General features: G+C 48.2%; 2 protein-coding genes and 1 long non-coding RNA gene across 3 annotated transcripts; all 3 read right to left on the reverse strand.

Moving 5' to 3' along the window:
• Positions 1–2,037: 2,037 nt before the first annotated feature.
• On the reverse strand, positions 2,038–3,938 carry LOC129837114 (platelet-activating factor acetylhydrolase IB subunit alpha1-like). Its single transcript, XM_055903029.1, has 4 exons — positions 3,932–3,938; positions 3,436–3,533; positions 3,091–3,213; positions 2,038–2,333 (listed from the first exon to the last, which is right to left on the reverse strand). Exons 1-4 carry the CDS (start codon positions 3,936–3,938, stop codon positions 2,103–2,105), a joined length of 459 nt encoding a protein of 152 aa, XP_055759004.1. The 3' UTR covers positions 2,038–2,102.
• A 1,120-nt stretch (positions 3,939–5,058) lies between these two features.
• Positions 5,059–6,305, reverse strand: LOC129837906 (putative nuclease HARBI1). The gene is made up of 2 exons (XM_055904429.1): positions 5,905–6,305; positions 5,059–5,810 (listed from the first exon to the last, which is right to left on the reverse strand). Exons 1-2 carry the CDS (start codon positions 6,014–6,016, stop codon positions 5,440–5,442), a joined length of 483 nt encoding a protein of 160 aa, XP_055760404.1. The 5' UTR covers positions 6,017–6,305; the 3' UTR covers positions 5,059–5,439.
• Positions 6,306–6,998: 693 nt separating this feature from the next.
• LOC129837907 (uncharacterized) lies at positions 6,999–8,820 on the reverse strand. Its single transcript, XR_008756781.1, has 5 exons — positions 8,022–8,820; positions 7,758–7,934; positions 7,606–7,667; positions 7,437–7,523; positions 6,999–7,349 (listed from the first exon to the last, which is right to left on the reverse strand). It is a non-coding gene; the product is annotated as an uncharacterized LOC129837907 (long non-coding RNA).
• Positions 8,821–16,941: the final 8,121 nt, after the last annotated feature.

Below are 16,941 nucleotides of genomic sequence, written 5' to 3' on the forward strand. Positions count from 1 at the left end.
TATACAGAGGGTACCGGTACTGAGTAAATGTGATTGGTTTACAGGTTAGTTGAGGGGGGGGGGGGGGGGGGTCAATGTAAATAGTCCGGGTGGCCATTTGATTAATTGTTAAATAGTCTTATGGCTTGAGGGTAGAAGCTGTTAAGGAGCCTTTTGGTCCTAGACTTGGCTGCTCCAGTACCACTTGCTGTGCGGTTGCAGAGAGAACAGTCTATGACATGGGTGACCGGAATCTTTGAGAATTTTTTGGGCCTTCCTCTGACACTGCCTAGTATATAGTTCCTGTAATGTACGGGGCCATATGCACGACCCTCTGTAGCGCCTTACGGTCAGATGCCGAGGAGTTGCCATACCAGGCGGGGATGCAACCGGTCAGGATGCTCTCGATGGTGCAGTTGTATAACTTTTTGAGGATCTGGGGACACATGCCAAATCTTTTCTGTCTCCTGAGGGGGAAAAGGTGTTGTCGTGCCCTCTTCACAACTGTCTTGGTGTGTTTGGACCAAGGATAGTTCGTTGGAGATGTGGACACCAAGGAACTTGAGACTCTCGACCCACTCCTCTTCAGCCCAGTCGATGTTAATCGGGGTCTGTTCGGGGCTCCTTTTCCTATAGTCCATTATCAACTCCTTTGTCTTGCTCACATTGAGGGAGTGGTTGTTGTCCTTGCACCACACTGCCAGGTCTCTGACCTCCCCCCTATAGGCTGTCTCATCATTGTCAGTGATCAGGCATACCACTGTTGTGTTGTCAGGAAACGTAATGATGGTGTTGGATTCATTCATGGCCACGCATCCGTGGGTGTACAGGGAGTACAGGAGAGGTATTGAGGATCAGAGTGGCAGATGTGTTGTAGCCTACCCTTACCATCTGGGGCGGCCCGTCAGGAAGTGCAGGATCCAGTTGCAGAGGGAGGTGTGTTTAGTCCCAGGATCCTTTGCTTAGTGATGAGCTTTGTGGGCACTATGATGTTGAACGCTGAGCTGTAGTCAATGAACAGCATTCTCACATAGGTGTTCCTTTTGTCCAGGTGGGAAAGAGCAGTGTGGAGTTCGATTGAGATTGTGTCATCTGTGGATATGTGGGGGCAGTAGGCAAATTGGAATGGGTCTAGGGTTTCCGACATGATGGTGTTGATGTGAGCCATGACCAGCCTTTCAAAGTACTTCATGGCTACCGACGTGAGTGCTACGGAGCGGTAAGCATTTAGGCAGGTTACTTTTGCTTTCTAAGTGGGCCCAGGGACTATGGGTCTGTTTGAAACATGTAGGTATTATAGACCCGGTCAGGGAGAGATTAAACATTTCAGTGAAGACACTACTCCTCAATGCCATTGGATGAATCCCGGAACATATTCCAGTCTGTGCTAGCAAAACAGTCCTGTAGCATAGCATCCGTGTCATATGACCACTTTCGTATTGAGCGAGTCACTGGTACGTCCAGCTATAGTTTTTGCTTGTGAGCAGGAATCGGGAGGATGTCATTATTTTTCCTCTGGTTGCACATGGGACATGCTGGTAGAAATTAGATAAAACAGATTAAAGTTTGCCTGCTTTAAAGTCCCCGGCAACTAAGGGTTGCTTATAGCCTTATACAGCTCATTGAGTATGGTCTTAGTGCCAGCATCGGTTTGTGGGGGTAAATTAAACTAAAGAGAAGGACAATCTCTCAAATCAGCTCAATCAAATTTCAAATGGTGATAAGTGGTCAAACCTGACACAGATGTTTGATCCTATTAGTGCTTAGCGGTCCTCTACTCAGCCATTTTGGTGGTAAGTTACAGTACGGTCCCACAGAATAGAGTTGTGCAGTGGTTACCAACCCTGGTTCTGGAAAGCCTTTTAAGTTCAGGCTTTTCTTCCAGCCCAGCATTCAAAACATTCAATGTGATTCAACTAATCAAGGACTAGATCATTATTTGAATCATGGGTTGGAACAAAAGTCTGTACTAAAATACTAAAAAGTGTCCTAAAAGCAGTGAATGTGCTAAAAGCCTGTACTCTTGGGGCTCTCCAGGACCAGGGTTTTCACCTCTGATGTAGTGAGGGGGTCATTGGGTCACTGGCCATCAGTTCTCCATCAGTTGGTCTTCAGTTTTCAGCCTATTTCTCCAGCAGGCCCTTGAGGTGGGCGTGTAGCGGCTGGCACACAGCCTGGTAGCCCTGAGGGGTGAGGTGGAGGAAGTCATACAGGTCCTGGTGGGAGATGCTGCCATCCGAGTGCACAAAGCCAGGGTCCACGTTGAGGAGGGAGGCATGGGGGAGAGAGGACACGGTCTCCTTGACCAGCTTGTTGACCTGGGCGTTCCTCATCTTACCCCTGGGTAGCACTCCCTGTGGTTGGAAACATACATGATAGCACAGGAGGCTGCTGAGGGGAGAACGGTTCATAATAACATTCGGAATAGAGCAAATGGAATGGCATCAAACACCTGAAAACCATGTGTTTGACACCATTCCACTGATTCAGCGCCAGACATTACCACAAGCCCATTCTCCCCAATTAAGGCCCCACCAACCTGTTGCCATTCTAGAAAAGAGAAACGTGCCAATATGGTTAGCAATGATAATGGAAGTCCATAAAGTATGCAGTTTATAATTTAGGTTTGGGTTATCATAAAAGGTTAATGGTTGTGAAGGGGCTTTTCCAGGTGAACAAATGGGAGAGCAGTTGATCATAATAATCTAAATCATTTCAGTTTATTACAAGAATTCAAGGAGAACATCTCCAGAGCAGAAGCCAAGAGAAATGTCTAACGGGCTTCTCTGAGAGGGCACTTATATATTAATCCCACAGCACCGAGTGTTGTGTAAACACCAGCCCGAGAGGCTTGTAGGAAGTCACAACATCAGCTGCTACAGAATCACAGTGTCACAGATACATTATCAGTGTGTCCTCTGCAAAGTCTGGCAGCAAACTTTAACCATAACATTCAACACTGGCAGACATTTGATTCTGGCAGTTAAACAGGTCAAAGGAAGGAATATCAGTACTTAGTAACAGTGAATCACATACAGGAAAATGATTAATCAAACATTTCCCATTACAATGGTTTAAGTCACGTGGTAGAAAAGAAGAAGAAAAACCCACCAGTACGAGAGTGTAAGCCTTCGGCAGCTTGTCCTTGATGAGTTGGACTATGGCCATAATGCCTCCACAGATCTGTTCTGCAGTGTGACCGTGATTATGGGTGCCCACCCACAGCACCACAACCTGGTGGAGGCAGAGGCACAAACAGTAACTTGGTGGGCAGGTTCATTCATACCACTTCATTTAAAAGCATTTTCAATGATTGATACTGAAAGTACTTTTTGAGCTGGGAACAGGCTTGGGACCATTGATCTGTGTAGCCATTAGGGTTTAAATCTAAACAATGAGTAGTGTATGATCAACTCTAATGTAATGTACTAATGTGTTGACTTTGTGTATACATACCATTGGGCTGATGTGGGCCAACTCTCCATTTCTGATTCTCCACAAGGCATTATATGTTGCATCACCTACCACCCCAAAGTTGAGAGTGTGGAGAACATCTGACAAAGACACATCAACACAACATCAGTATGTCAGCTAGAATAACATAGCAGCTGTAACTCAGTTGTGCAACTGGTGTCATGTTCTTTCAAAATCGAACCCAGAAGCAGACCAGGACAAGGAGCGTAGGAAGAAGGTGAGTATTTATTTAAAAGTGAATGTGAATGGGTAGATATATCCAGGTGGCGTAGCGGGCAGCGGTGGTGAGTTGATGGGAGTAAATAGGTGAATCCAACGGGGTAGCGGAATCCACCGTCGACCAGGCGGGAATGGGGTAAATGATCCGGGTGAGTAACTGAAGACAAAACAAACGGAGGTAAGTTTAAGGCAAGCAATACGTAAAAAATAACAAAAAAAATTCTATCCAACTTGAGGCTGATACTATGGCACAAGATACTGTTCATGGCTAACGATCCGGCAGGGAATGGATGTCAGGTCCCGCCTTATGAAGAGGAGAGATGATGATCAGGACCAGGTGTGCAGATAGCTGATGGGATACAGGTGCGGGTAATCAGAACTCCCAACTGGCTACATTGCCCGGCAACCAGACAGGGTGCGTTCCAGGATGCCGGAAAAAACACTCCAGGACAGAACACAGGCAAAAAACGCCTCAGGAAACAGGATTCGTGACAACTGGTTACCACCAGTGGTAAAGAGCACCAGTCAGGCAGAAAAATCTGAATGTTCTATCAAAGTGAGAACAATTAGTTTCCCTGGCTGATATTGCTGCTCCTAACAAATACATGAATGGTCAACAAACTCAATGTATTACAAACGCTGGTGGTAACCAGGGGCCTGTTGCACAAAACTAGGATAAGGGATTAAGCCAGGATATCTTGGTGATCCTGGCTCAATTGATCCGTAATCCGGTTGCACTAAAGATGGATAGGGGGCAGGAGGATATGTTATGGTATAAATTACCATGGAGATTTATTCTGTGGAGCTAGCCTGCTCCAGACCAGGCTAAATTCCAGGATCTATTTAATCTCATCCCTAATGTCAGTCAGCAGTCACCACAAATGGAAACCAATAGTTATTTCACTGCACTATACATTGTTATCACATATAACTAGACCCACTGTCATTATTTAAACGTTTGTGATCATTAATTTCAATGATTTAGGATAAAAAATAATTTTTAGATGTTGCTATCATTAGATAATTTACAGTTTCCCATAGACTATAAGGCTATATATAAAATGATAGAATATTAGGGCCACAGAGGGGAAAAAAACACAAGTAATAATATTGTAACCAGTTGTTTTAAAGGAGGACAGTTGTTAAAATGACAGATGTGGGGCATTTCGTGAAATTGTACTTCAGTATGGTTTCATAAACAAAGACATGCTGATGTGCCAGAATATTAAGTATCACATTGTCATAAGTATCAAAACAATATGTAGCTTTTCTGCAGAAAGAACCAGACTCATAAATTTATGACTTTATCCTTTTTCTTCAGTGTGGCCCTAGTACTCTGTCATATAAACAAATACACATTCCATATGAATATAAAAACACAATGTGTAACATTATGTTCCTTTATTGAATAAGGACAAAACAAAGCAGGTAAACCATCAGCTCCTTTCGAAACTGAAGTCAGTGACTCTACAAGATGGAAAGCACAGAATCCAAGCATATTATACAAAATGATACATACACATTCAAAGGTCTGTATATAACACACCCTGCATGTCTGCACACTAAAATAAATGCAGGACAAATCCATACACATCAACTGAACAGACAAATTAATGGATGCAGTAGCCTCCCTGCAGCCTTGTATTACACACAGTATACCGCACAAACATCATAAGAGGCCAAATTCGTTAAAAAAACGAACCCAAAAAAAAAACAAATTCCTCTGCCACCGCAGGACATATTTAACCAAAATTGAAAGCACACATACTAACTAAAATAATTCAACACATATTGGTCCCTCAGCAGCCGACCACTGTCGTCATCAGGGAAGATTGCCGGATTGTCCCAGTCCATGGCTGGTGGCACTCTGGGGGCCCTCTCCTTCCTCAGGCAGGCCACATTGTGGAGGACAGCACAAGCCACAGTAATATCACATGCCCTAACAGGGCTGACCCTTAATTTGTGAAGGCAGTGAAAGCGTGCCTTCAGGAGGCCAAAGGTCATTTCAACTCTGGCCCTGGTCCTGGCATGGGCATGGTTGTAGGCCTGCTGTGCTTCCTGGGGGTCTGTGAAAGGTGTCAGGAGAAAAGGCTGGCAGCCATACCCCCTGTCTCCCAGCAACACACCAGAGAATTCACCTGTCAACACAAAATCTCATCATTACTACCTCATAAACACAGTGATATTCTTGACACAGCCATGATGGTTATAAATAGGGGTTGTGTGGCTTACCTTGTGATAGGCACTGATAAATTTCAGAGGCCCGAAAGATTCTGGAGTCATGGACTGAGCCAGGCCATTTTGCCACAACATTGCTGATCACACAGTCAGCATTGCAGACCATCTGAAATCATAAGATGAGGAATATTACACCAATCAATGCACATCACTGGCAATGCAGAGTGTTCGTCAATGGACAATATCAAAAAGTTATGTTCACCTGAACATTAATGCTGTGAAAGGATTTCCTATTCACAAAATCGGCCTCATGGGCACCTGAGGGGGCTTTTATCCTTATGTGTGTGCAGTCCACTGCACCAATGACATTGAGGAAACCTGTCACACAAAGTAATGAGTATCCTACTATGTGTTAACAGTTGTCCTGTAATTTGTAGATCCTCTTACCTGCAATCCTATAGAACTCCTCTTTGATGTCACAGAGTCTTCTGTGGCCAGGGAAGGAGATGAAGACATCTGCTAATGCTTTGATAGCCAGACACACACTCCTTATTGTGCGGCAAATTGTGGCCTTGTTCAGCTGTTCTGCATCCCCCACTGAGTACAGGAAGGCTCCACTAGCAAAAAAGCGCAAGGCCACACAAACCATTTGCTCCACACTCAGTGCATGGCTCCGTGCAGTGCGGTGCTTAATCCTGGGGACCCAGTAGTCTGCATAGATACCTGATGCCATCTGCAGAAAACCTGTATCTTTCATATAGATGGTCATCAGGGAAGGCCAGTGGGTCCAACCGGTCCCTGAAGACCCTTTCTCGCCTGAAGGCTCTCCTCAGCACAAGTGCTTCTTCATCCACCACATCTCGCACGAATGGGCATGCCATTGTCAGAGCAGAAAGGAACACACAATTTTGGGCCTTCATATAGGCTAGTGGCCACACCTGGTGCTGGGGGGGTGGGCAAAAGAGGGCGATGCCTTATAACGATGACTTGGTTGTACTGATTGCTGGGAAAATAAAAAAAACCTTAGAAAGATGCCACCGTCCTGTGTGCTCACAATAAGAGCTCATATGTCATGGCTCACTTGACTTTACGAGAATATACCTAATTTTTATTTTGAGCTGTGTCATCTTCTTGGAGCTGGGGGAGGAAAGAAAAATAATGATTAATACATTTGTGTTACAGTTAGCATACAGTGTACATTGAAGGCATATCTCACCTCCCTCTCAAGTTTTTTTATTTCAAGGTCCAGTTTCCTAATTGTCCTCTTTTTTTTTTTCGGACTCCAGTGCAAGATTTTCCATCTTTTTCTTCTTGTACTGAATGTCTATGTCTGCCAGTTCTATTTGGCGCCGGAGGTGGTTGCCATACAACTTTCTGATAGCTTGTGAGCTCTGTGAACACAATACAATTAGCGCAGCTGGAATTTGGCAGGATGTGGTGTCCTTTTATTAATACGCACTGTTGCCAGGCTGGTTTTCCCACTGTATAGCATCTGGGTCCTGTAAAAGAAATTAGATTTTTTGATTTTGATGAGGACTCCTCACCATTGTAGAGTAAATAGTACTTTCACAGTCTTAACATGATACCTCATGCCTTCTGGAATCCAGAGAGATGGTCTCCTCCTCATCATCGTCTCCATCATGTGCTGTTGCTGCTGCACTGGGGCCTTCACCCTATCACATTTAATCGGATTCATATTGAAGCTAGTAGACAAGACATGCCAGGCCTACAGTATGCCTTTGATGGAGTACTCACTGGATCAGCATCGTCTGGTGCTTGTGCTGGTGGCTCTAACAGGAACACAGTGCTGCCAGACACTGCAAGGCAATAGGTAAACCAAAGTCAGACAGTCCAAATTGATTCAATATGAATGTGGTTGTATCCCATGTAGAGATGGAAGGACATACCTTGAATGAAGCGGGTGGCATCTTGGGAGGAACCTATGCTCGTCTCTTTCCCCCCAGGGATCCCCTCTAAGACGGGCCTGCCTTTATTTAGCTCCAAGGCCATGTCCTCTGCTGGGGTAAGGTCAGCCTTTGGTGACCCACCACCCGTGCCTTGTCTGTGGGTATTCTTTTTCACTGCTAAAACAGTACAGACAATGTGTGAGCAGGCACCTTCTGGGTACAATATATGCTTGTGCTTTGTTAAATATTAGTCAGGGACCATACCATTCTGCAGAATGTTCTTGTATTTGATTTTGACCTGCTGCCATGTCCGTTTTGGCCCGTTCATGTTTAATCTACACACACACACACACACACACACACACACACACACACACACACACACACACACACACACACACACACACACACACACACACACATTTAATTGAGTCACACTGCAAAAAATTACTTGGTATTTTTGTCTTGTTTTCAGTAAAAATATCAAAACATTTATCATAGCTTTATACAGTGTGATGGAGTTACTTTACACAATTTCACTCATATCTGCAGTGCATTTCAATTAAAAATTTAACCGTTTCATAATTACAGTACAACTGCATTTTTGGAGATGTGAATTAAATATTTGAATTGTAATTGTGATGTTTCAGCGGAGCGGTGACTGTGTAATTGTGCACTACTTACGCATTCAGGCGGTCTGCAATACTTTGCCACGCTTTTTCTCTTTGCTTTATCACTGTGGCGGTGTTGCCTTTCTTCTTAATTATATCTTTTACCTCCTCGTATGCCTCCATGAGGATTTGTGCTTCCGACGGGGAAAAGTACGCGGCTCTAGTTGCCATGGTAAATCAGTTAATCTGTGATCTGTGGCGGAGTCTATTTGAGTGAGCCGTGAGCGCGCACCTATCCAGGATTGGTTTCACCTGGCTTAATGAATCCGTGTCTGCTCATCCTGGCTTGGTCTTTGTGCAACCAATTAAGCCTGGACGCACATGTTTTGGCTTCATTGAGCTCAGCTGAGTCATTTATCCCGGATGTCTTAATTCTACTTTTGTGCAACAGGCCCCAGATGATCCCAATAATATAGGCAGCTTAGTAAACGATGCCCCCCGCTGGTATGTCCTATTGCAAACTGTCTGGGACTCATTGTTGTTTACCTGTTAATACTCAAATACACTCAAAAAAAATACTAAGTCAAAGACTAAATGAACTGCAATACACTGGTCTCAAATATATTAGCATAACTAGGTTACACAGAACCCACGGCCGACCCATTGTACAATGATATATTTTTATAATTTTATATCTTGTCCCATTCCAACATGCCTAGCTCTGCCCATTGGGGCATGGCTCATGGAGCGCTCTTTGAAATAAATGCTCCTCGCATCTTAGTATTCCTCCAGATCGAGTTACAATATATCACCACAATTTCTTCTATGATATCATGGCGTTCTGCAAACAAACGCTTAAAGTGCATGGTGCCACTTACTGTGCTGGAATGTACGATCAATCATCTTCTGCCCAATTCTGTACTACCATGAAAATAAAATATCCCAAAAATCTGTAATAACTTCTTCCACACCCTCCCCTTCCCCAAAAAACCTTCCCCAATCCCCCTACCCGATTAAATTTGATCTATATCACGCTGAAATACTCCATCCTTAGGATTGTTCAGCATGTCAACAACCATTTCAACATTTCAACACTACTTAGGCGTTTCCACATGAACAGGTGATGAGATAGATTACTCCCTTGGTCTTGCATGAGATGATTCCCCTAACAGGGATTTTTCTACCTGTATGCGAAAGAAGAAGGATGTTTTTTACATTTGTAGTTCCCATTTGGAATGGGTGTCATTTTGTATACAAAACAATTGTTACTATGTGAATGAATGTCGCCGACAACCATCTAAAGGTATCTTCTATCGCAAACTGAATTATGACCCTACCCTAGAATTCCAGCATAAGATCTCATCCACAGTGGAAAGCTGTTTGGAATCAGGACAAATCACCAAAAAAAAAGTGGAATTTCTGTGTCAAATATCCTAAGATACCAACTTTGTATACAGCCGCTAAAATACACAAACAAGTGTCTCCTCCACCAGGTAGACCCATTGTAGCAGCAATCGACTCTGTGACATCCAACATTTCTACGCTTGGGGATTACCACATTAAACCGATGGTTGAGAATCTCCCATCTTATGTCAAAGACACTAGTCACATGATCTCATTGATAGAGGGCTTAGGAAGGATACCAGAGGGCACCCTGCGGGCCACTTTTGATGTGGAGAGCTTGTTCACTTACATCCCACACACCGGAGGCTTGCAGGCGCTGCAACACATCCTTCAGCAGAGAGACTCTACCCTTGCTCCATCCAATGATTGCATCTTACAACTTACTGAACTGATATTATCCAATAACTACTTTGTCTTTGAGTCAGACTTTTTCCTTCAAATTCAGGGTGTAGACATGGGCTCCCCTTTTCTCCACAACTATGCAAACCTGTATGTGGGACAATTTGAGGAAGCACTCCTTTACAAAACAGAGACACACCACTATTTTATAAAATCCTCCTATGGAAGAGATACATAGATGATGTCTTTGTGCTCTGGGAAGGAAGTCAGCAGGAACTAAATTAATTACAAACTCTAGTAAACTAGAGCTCTGAATACCTCAAATTCACCATGCAGACTGATGAGAGAAAAATAAACCACCTGGATTTATGGATCATCAAAGAGAATGATGCATTACACACAGACTTACACACAAAGCCCACAGACACAATACCTTGCTATGTGTGGATAGTATTCATCCCCTTCCCCTCAAGAATGGTCTACCATATAGCCAGTTATGCAGGGTTCAACGAATCTGTGGCCACCAGACAGATTTTGACAGCGATGCTAAAGAAATGACAGATAAATTAAAAATGAGAGGCTACAAGGACAAAACTCTTGATGCTGCAATTATGAAAATATCTCAAAAACCAAGAGAGGAATTACTAAAAACTCAACAAAAGAAGAAAAACAACGCAACTGTCTTTTGCACCAAGTACACCAAGGGTTCGGAGAAAATGAAAGCAATCCTTAAAAAGCACTGGCGTATTCTGCAATCAGACCAAAAAAATTGCACACCTCTTCAAGGAACCCCCACTGGTGGTCTATATGCGTGGTCACAATATTGGAGATAGCTTGGTGAGATCTGACCTGCCCCCTGAGCCCCCTGAACCCACTCAGACACTCTTGACATCCACTCCAAATGGAAACTACAAATGTGGCTCATGCGCACAGTGCAATAGCACTATAAAAACATCCTTCTTCAGACACCCACATACAGGTTGAAAAATCACTGTTAGGGGTTTTACAGTTGACCGGGGCAGCTCTAGCAGCGCACAAATGTGACTAACTGACTTGTTGGAAAGGTGGCATCCTATGACGGTGCCATGTTGAAAGTCTCTGAGCTCTTCAGTAAGGCCATTCTACTGCTGTTGTTTGTATGTGGACATTGCATGTCTCTGTGCTTGTCACGGATCCCTCCGGAACTTTTATCACACACACCAGTCCCCTATTCCCACTGATTAGTATTTGTATTGTAATGACCCGGCTGGGTCATAAAGGGAAAAGAGACGGACTCTAGGTGTGCAGGTCAGAACACAGGTTTATTCATAAACTGGGCTATTGTTCCGGCCACAACCCACGCCGCTAAATGCCGAACGTACACAATGTTACCCTGTCGGGTCAAGAGTCACTCTCATAGGAACAGATCAAGGCACGAACAGAAGAGAGAGAACAATGAGACAGTAATACCTATTTATGCATTTCCAAATCCCGCGGTATTACCCATCATACCCCCCCAACCTTTCCATCTGTCCTGACATATTCAACCCCTGCTAGTAGCCATGAGAACCATAACACACCCACAAACACAGAACACAATACCGGGTCGTTACATAGCCCCCCCCTTTCTAAACCCTAGCCCCTAGGGTTACACAACAAAATCCTTAAAACGACCCGGAGGTCGCATCAGTCTCTTGGGCCTCCCCGTGACTCTCAGCGGTGGCCCCCCAGAACGCTCCTCTGCCCCAATGTCATTTCCAGCGCCCTCCGAAGAAGCAGCCCCCTCCCCAGGCTCAGGTTGTGCTAGAGTCTCCTCGTTAGACTGTTCCCGTGGGCTCACATCAGAGCCCTCACTCCCATTCCCTACCGTTTTCCTCCCTCTGTAGGGTGCCAATCGATCCCGGTGGACCACCACCTTCCTGCTCCGTGGGGGAACCTCCACCCGGTACGTCACCTCCCCCACTCTCTCTATCACCAGACACGGCCCCACCCATGCACTGTCCAGCTTTGGGCACCGCCCCTTCTTGCGCGTGGGGTTGTGAAGCCACACACATTCTCCCGCTCCAAAGTGCCTCCCCCTAGCGCGCGAGTCGTAGTGGCGCTTTTGGCGCACCCCTGCGTTTTCGAGTTGCTCTCTTGCGAAGGTGTGAGCCGCTTCTAACCGGTTCTGCAGACGACACACATAGTTCGGGCCAGGCAAAACCCCGTCGTCATTATCAGGAGGGTGGCCAAACGTCAGTTCGGCTGGGGTGCGCAACTCACGACCTAACATTAGTAGTGCTGGGGAGCACGCAGTCGATTCTTGAACAGCCGACCTACACGCCATAAGAATAAACGGTAAGTGGGTGTCCCAACCTCTCTGGTGTTTTGAGGTAACGATGGCCAGCTGCTGTGCTAATGTTCTGTTAAATCTTTCCACCAGCCCATCGCTCTGCGGGTGAAGCGGAGTAGTGCGCGTCTTCTCCGCGCCTAACCGTCTACACAACTCTGAGAACACCCGTGACTCGAAGTTTCTTCCCTGGTCGCTGTGAATAGACTGTGGCACCCCAAACCGACTGATTATTCCCCCCACCAACGCATCAGCTATTGTCCCCGCCTCCTGGTCTGGGAGAGCGTAAGCCTCCGGCCACTTGGTGAAGTAGTCCATGGCGGTTAGAATCCACCTGTTACCGCTGTCTGTGGTTGGAAACGGCCCTACTATGTCTACCCCCAGTCTCTCCATGGGCTCCCCTACTGGGAATTGTTGTAGGAGGGCGTGTGACTGACCTGGAGGTCCTTTTTTAGCAGCACACTCGTCGCACTGCCTACAAAAGTCCTCAACATCCCTCCTGTGCCTTGCCCAATAGAAGCCTTTACGCATGCGCTTTAACGTTTTGGAGACCCCAAAATGCCCTGCGCCTACTCCCCCATGAAGCTGCTGTAACACGCTCCCCTGCAGCCTTTTGGGCACCACTACCTGCCACGTAATTTCTCCAGTCGCTGGCTTTTTCCACCCCCTCTGGAGCACTCCCTCAGCCACTCTAAGGACTGTGAATTTAGCCCACAGTCCTTTGGTGACTGGTGATAGAGGGGCTACTTCCCCCCACGGCGGTCGTCTTCTCTCTTCCACCCACCGCAGCACAGGACGCAGCTCTGCGTCCTCCTCCTGGCGACGCCTCCACTCCCCAACGTCCACAGCCTCAAGCTCCCGGCACTCTGTCACACTCAGCTGACTCACCGTGGCGGTGACTCCCTCCTCCCTGCACAGTTCTCTCTCTCGCTCCACCCGTTTGGCGCAGTACCCACAGCCATCCTCAGCACACGGGCGGCGGGACAAGGCGTCTGCATTGCTGTGGCGAAGGCCGGCTCTGTGCTCCACCTGGAAGTCGTAGGGTTGTAGCTCCTCCAGCCAGCGGGCAATCTGACCCTCTGGCTCCTTGAAGGAGAGAAGCCACTGCAGGGCGGAGTGATCCGTCCGGACCACAAACGGCAAGCCCCCCAGGTAGTACTTGAAATGGCGTACTGCTGCCACGACAGCCAAAAGCTCTCTCCTTGTCACGCAGTAGCGTTTTTCAGCCTTATCAAAAGTCCTGCTGTAATAAGCTACTACGTGTTCCCCATCAGGACCCCGCTGAGCCAGCACAGCCCCCAACCCCTCATTGCTTGCGTCGGTGTCCAGGATGAACGGACGGTTCGGGTCTGGTGAGGCCAGGACAGGGGCCTCCATCAGGGCCCGTTTGAGGGCCTCAAACGCCCGCTGGTGCTCTTCGGTCCACTGAAAAACAGTGTCCTCCTTGAGTAGCTGGTTCAAAGGAGCCGCTACCCCCGCAAACCCCTTCACAAACCTACGATAGTAGGATGCCAGTCCCAGGAAGCTCTTAACCTCTTTTTTTCCCCCTGGAACTGGCCACCCCCTCACAGCCTCTACTTTGTCTGGCATCGTGCTGATGCCCTCACCACCCAGCTGATGCCCCAGGAACGCCACCTCCCTTTGCATGAAATGGCACTTTCCCGGATGTAATTTTAGCCCCGCCCCCGAGATTCTCTCCAACACTCGCCTAATTGCCCCCAGTGCCCCCTCAAACGATGTGCCGTGCACCAATATGTCGTCTAGGTACACAACACACTCGTCTCTCGGAACCCCCGCCAGCACTCTGTCCATGAGCCTCTCAAAGGTGGCAGGAGCATTACAGAGCCCGAAGCACAGCACCTTGAACTGCCAATGGCCCCTATCTGTGGAGAAGGCCGTTTTTTCACGTGCCCCTGGCGAGAGGGGCACCTGCCAGTAGCCACTGCGCAGATCAAGGGAGGAGAACCACGAGGACCCTCTCACGTGGTCTAGCGACTCATCAATCCTCGGTAGGGGATAAGAGTCTTTAGTGGTGACAGAATTTAGGCCCCTGTAGTCAACACAAAACCTAAGTTTACCCCCTTTCTTAGGCACCATGACGACCGGCGCGGACCATGGGCTATCTGATGGCTCAATGAAATCAGCCCGCAACATGTCAACAATAGCTGTGTCTGCTGCTTCCCTCCTGGCAAGGGGAATACGACGGGGCCGAATTTTAATGGGTCGGGCGTCCCCAGTGTCTATTTCGTGCTGAACTAGGTGCGTTTGTCCTACCTCATCTTCCCCCCAAGCGAAGCTATCTTTAAAGTCCAACAGCAGCTGCTTTAACTGTCTCTGTTGTCCCTCATCCAGACCCTGACAGTTCTTCAGCCACACAGCCTCGACGGCGTCGATAGCTTCCTCCTTCCCCTCGTCGGGCTGATGGGTTGAAGGGGCCAGTGTGTTTTGGGCTACTGGGCTGCCTGTGCTTGCACCATGATGGGGAGTGAAGGCCGTCGCCGCCGGAGACAGCTGCTGGGATGGCACAACGACCAAGGGAGCAGCCGGGATGACCGGTGGAGTTTCTGCAAGCTTGGAGGAAGACGGAGGAACAGCCCTGCCCCCTGCTGGCCCTCCCGAAGGCGACATTCCCACTGTGGGCCCCCCCGACAGCCTCAAAGTACCTGACGCTAAGTCCAACTGAGCCCCACAGTTTTTCAAAAAGTCCATTCCCAGTATACAGGGGTCCTGCACCGCTGCTACCCACACCGGACACCCCACAGTTCTCCCCCCCACAGTCACAGATAGCTGACACTTCCCTAACATGGGGGCTAGCTCCCCCGTGACAGTCCGTAGCTGGACATGGGTCGGCTCCACCCGCACCCCAACAGGTAGTATGTCTGGTCTCACCAGGGTTACTGTAGAGCCCGTGTCGACCAGGGCCAAACATTCCACCCCCTCTACCTTGACGACGACATTGCAGAAGTCCCCAACGGTGGTACGTCCCACCACAACTACCGGACTAGGAAACACGGCGGCAGCTACACCCTGGGGGAGCAGGACCCCACCCTCTTGTCTGCGCTGCTGGGTACCTCCTTTGCTTACAGTGGGTTCGGGGGCGGGGGGGTGGGCCCGCGCTGCCCCCTGCGTGAGAACCCGTTGTCGTTTCCCTGGTGACGGGGGAATCTGCCACACTCCCGCTGAATGTGGCCAGGTTGGCCACAACCCCAGCAGGCAATAGGAGTTGAGCTGACACTGCGACGTTGCCTGGAGCCCCTCTCCATGACAAGCGAAGCAGTCTTGACCAGCCCGCCCAACTCGTCAACCCACTCTGGCTTTGTGACCCCTGGCACCCCAGCCACCGCTGCTCTCACCTCTGGTTGACTGGTGACTTCCACTCTCACTCCCTCACCCCAGATCAGCTCCCTCTTCCTGGCTATCTCCACTGCAGCCTGCAGAGATGGTGGGTCCGCCATCTGAACATGCTTACCCAGTTCGGTGGAAGAGAGCGCTCTAATAAAACTGTCCCGTGCCAGCTCGTCTTGCACCCCAATCGGCATAGTTGCATAAGCCCGCCTGGTCAGGCTCAGAATACCACTTGCCAACGCCTTTAATGATTCCCCCTGAAGTGTCTTTTTGTTACACAGTTCAATACGCAGCATGTTGGGCTGCGCGTCGCTGCCGAAACGGCCCCCCAATGCCTCCACTAGCGCACAGTAGTCGCCCCTATCGCCCGGGGCTAGCGTTAGCAGGCATTCCGACGCCTCCTCCGCCAGGCTCAGGGCAAGCTGTAACGCTTTCGTCTCGTCAGACCACCTCCCGGCTCTAGCCAACAACTCGAATTGAGTGAAAAAAACTTCCCATTTACCTTGTCCATTGAACTTTGGTAGTTTAGCCGCTACCGTGGCTAATGGCAATAGGTCGCCGCCATCTCTGTTTACCTTAGCAGGCCCAGCCATTTCCGCACCCGGTGACGTCGATATCCCCGTCGCCGTGACGTCAGCTCTCGAGCGATGCGAAGGAAAACCCGCCAGTTCTGCCATCTTGCTGACTGACAATTTAACTCCCGCCATGTGGCTCTCCAGCTTCCCTACGGCAGTCGCCGCCTGACCCTCCCGACCGGGTACCCCCGAGCCCACAACGGACACTTTGTCCGACTCTTCCTTAATTTTCCGCCTCGCCCCAAGCGACATGACCGTAGATGCGAGTCACGCTAAAGCCAACCCGGCCTATACTGAACAGCTAACTCGCCTAGTCACGATCCCGTAGTTCGAAAGCACTTCTGACACCAATGTAATGACCCGGCTGGGTCATAAAGGGAAAAGAGACGGACTCTAGGTGTGCAGGTCAGAACACAGGTTTATTCATAAACTGGGCTATTGTTCCGGCCACAACCCACGCCGCTAAATGCCGAACGTACACAATGTTACCCTGTCGGGTCAAGAGTCACTCTCATTGGAACAGATCAAGGCACGAACAGAAGAGAGAGAACAATGAGACAGTAATCCCTATTTATGCATTTCCAAATCCCGCGGTATTACCC

Source organism: Salvelinus fontinalis, chromosome 38 (genome assembly GCF_029448725.1).
Source record: "Salvelinus fontinalis isolate EN_2023a chromosome 38, ASM2944872v1, whole genome shotgun sequence".
Classification (NCBI taxonomy): Eukaryota; Metazoa; Chordata; class Actinopteri; order Salmoniformes; family Salmonidae; genus Salvelinus; species Salvelinus fontinalis.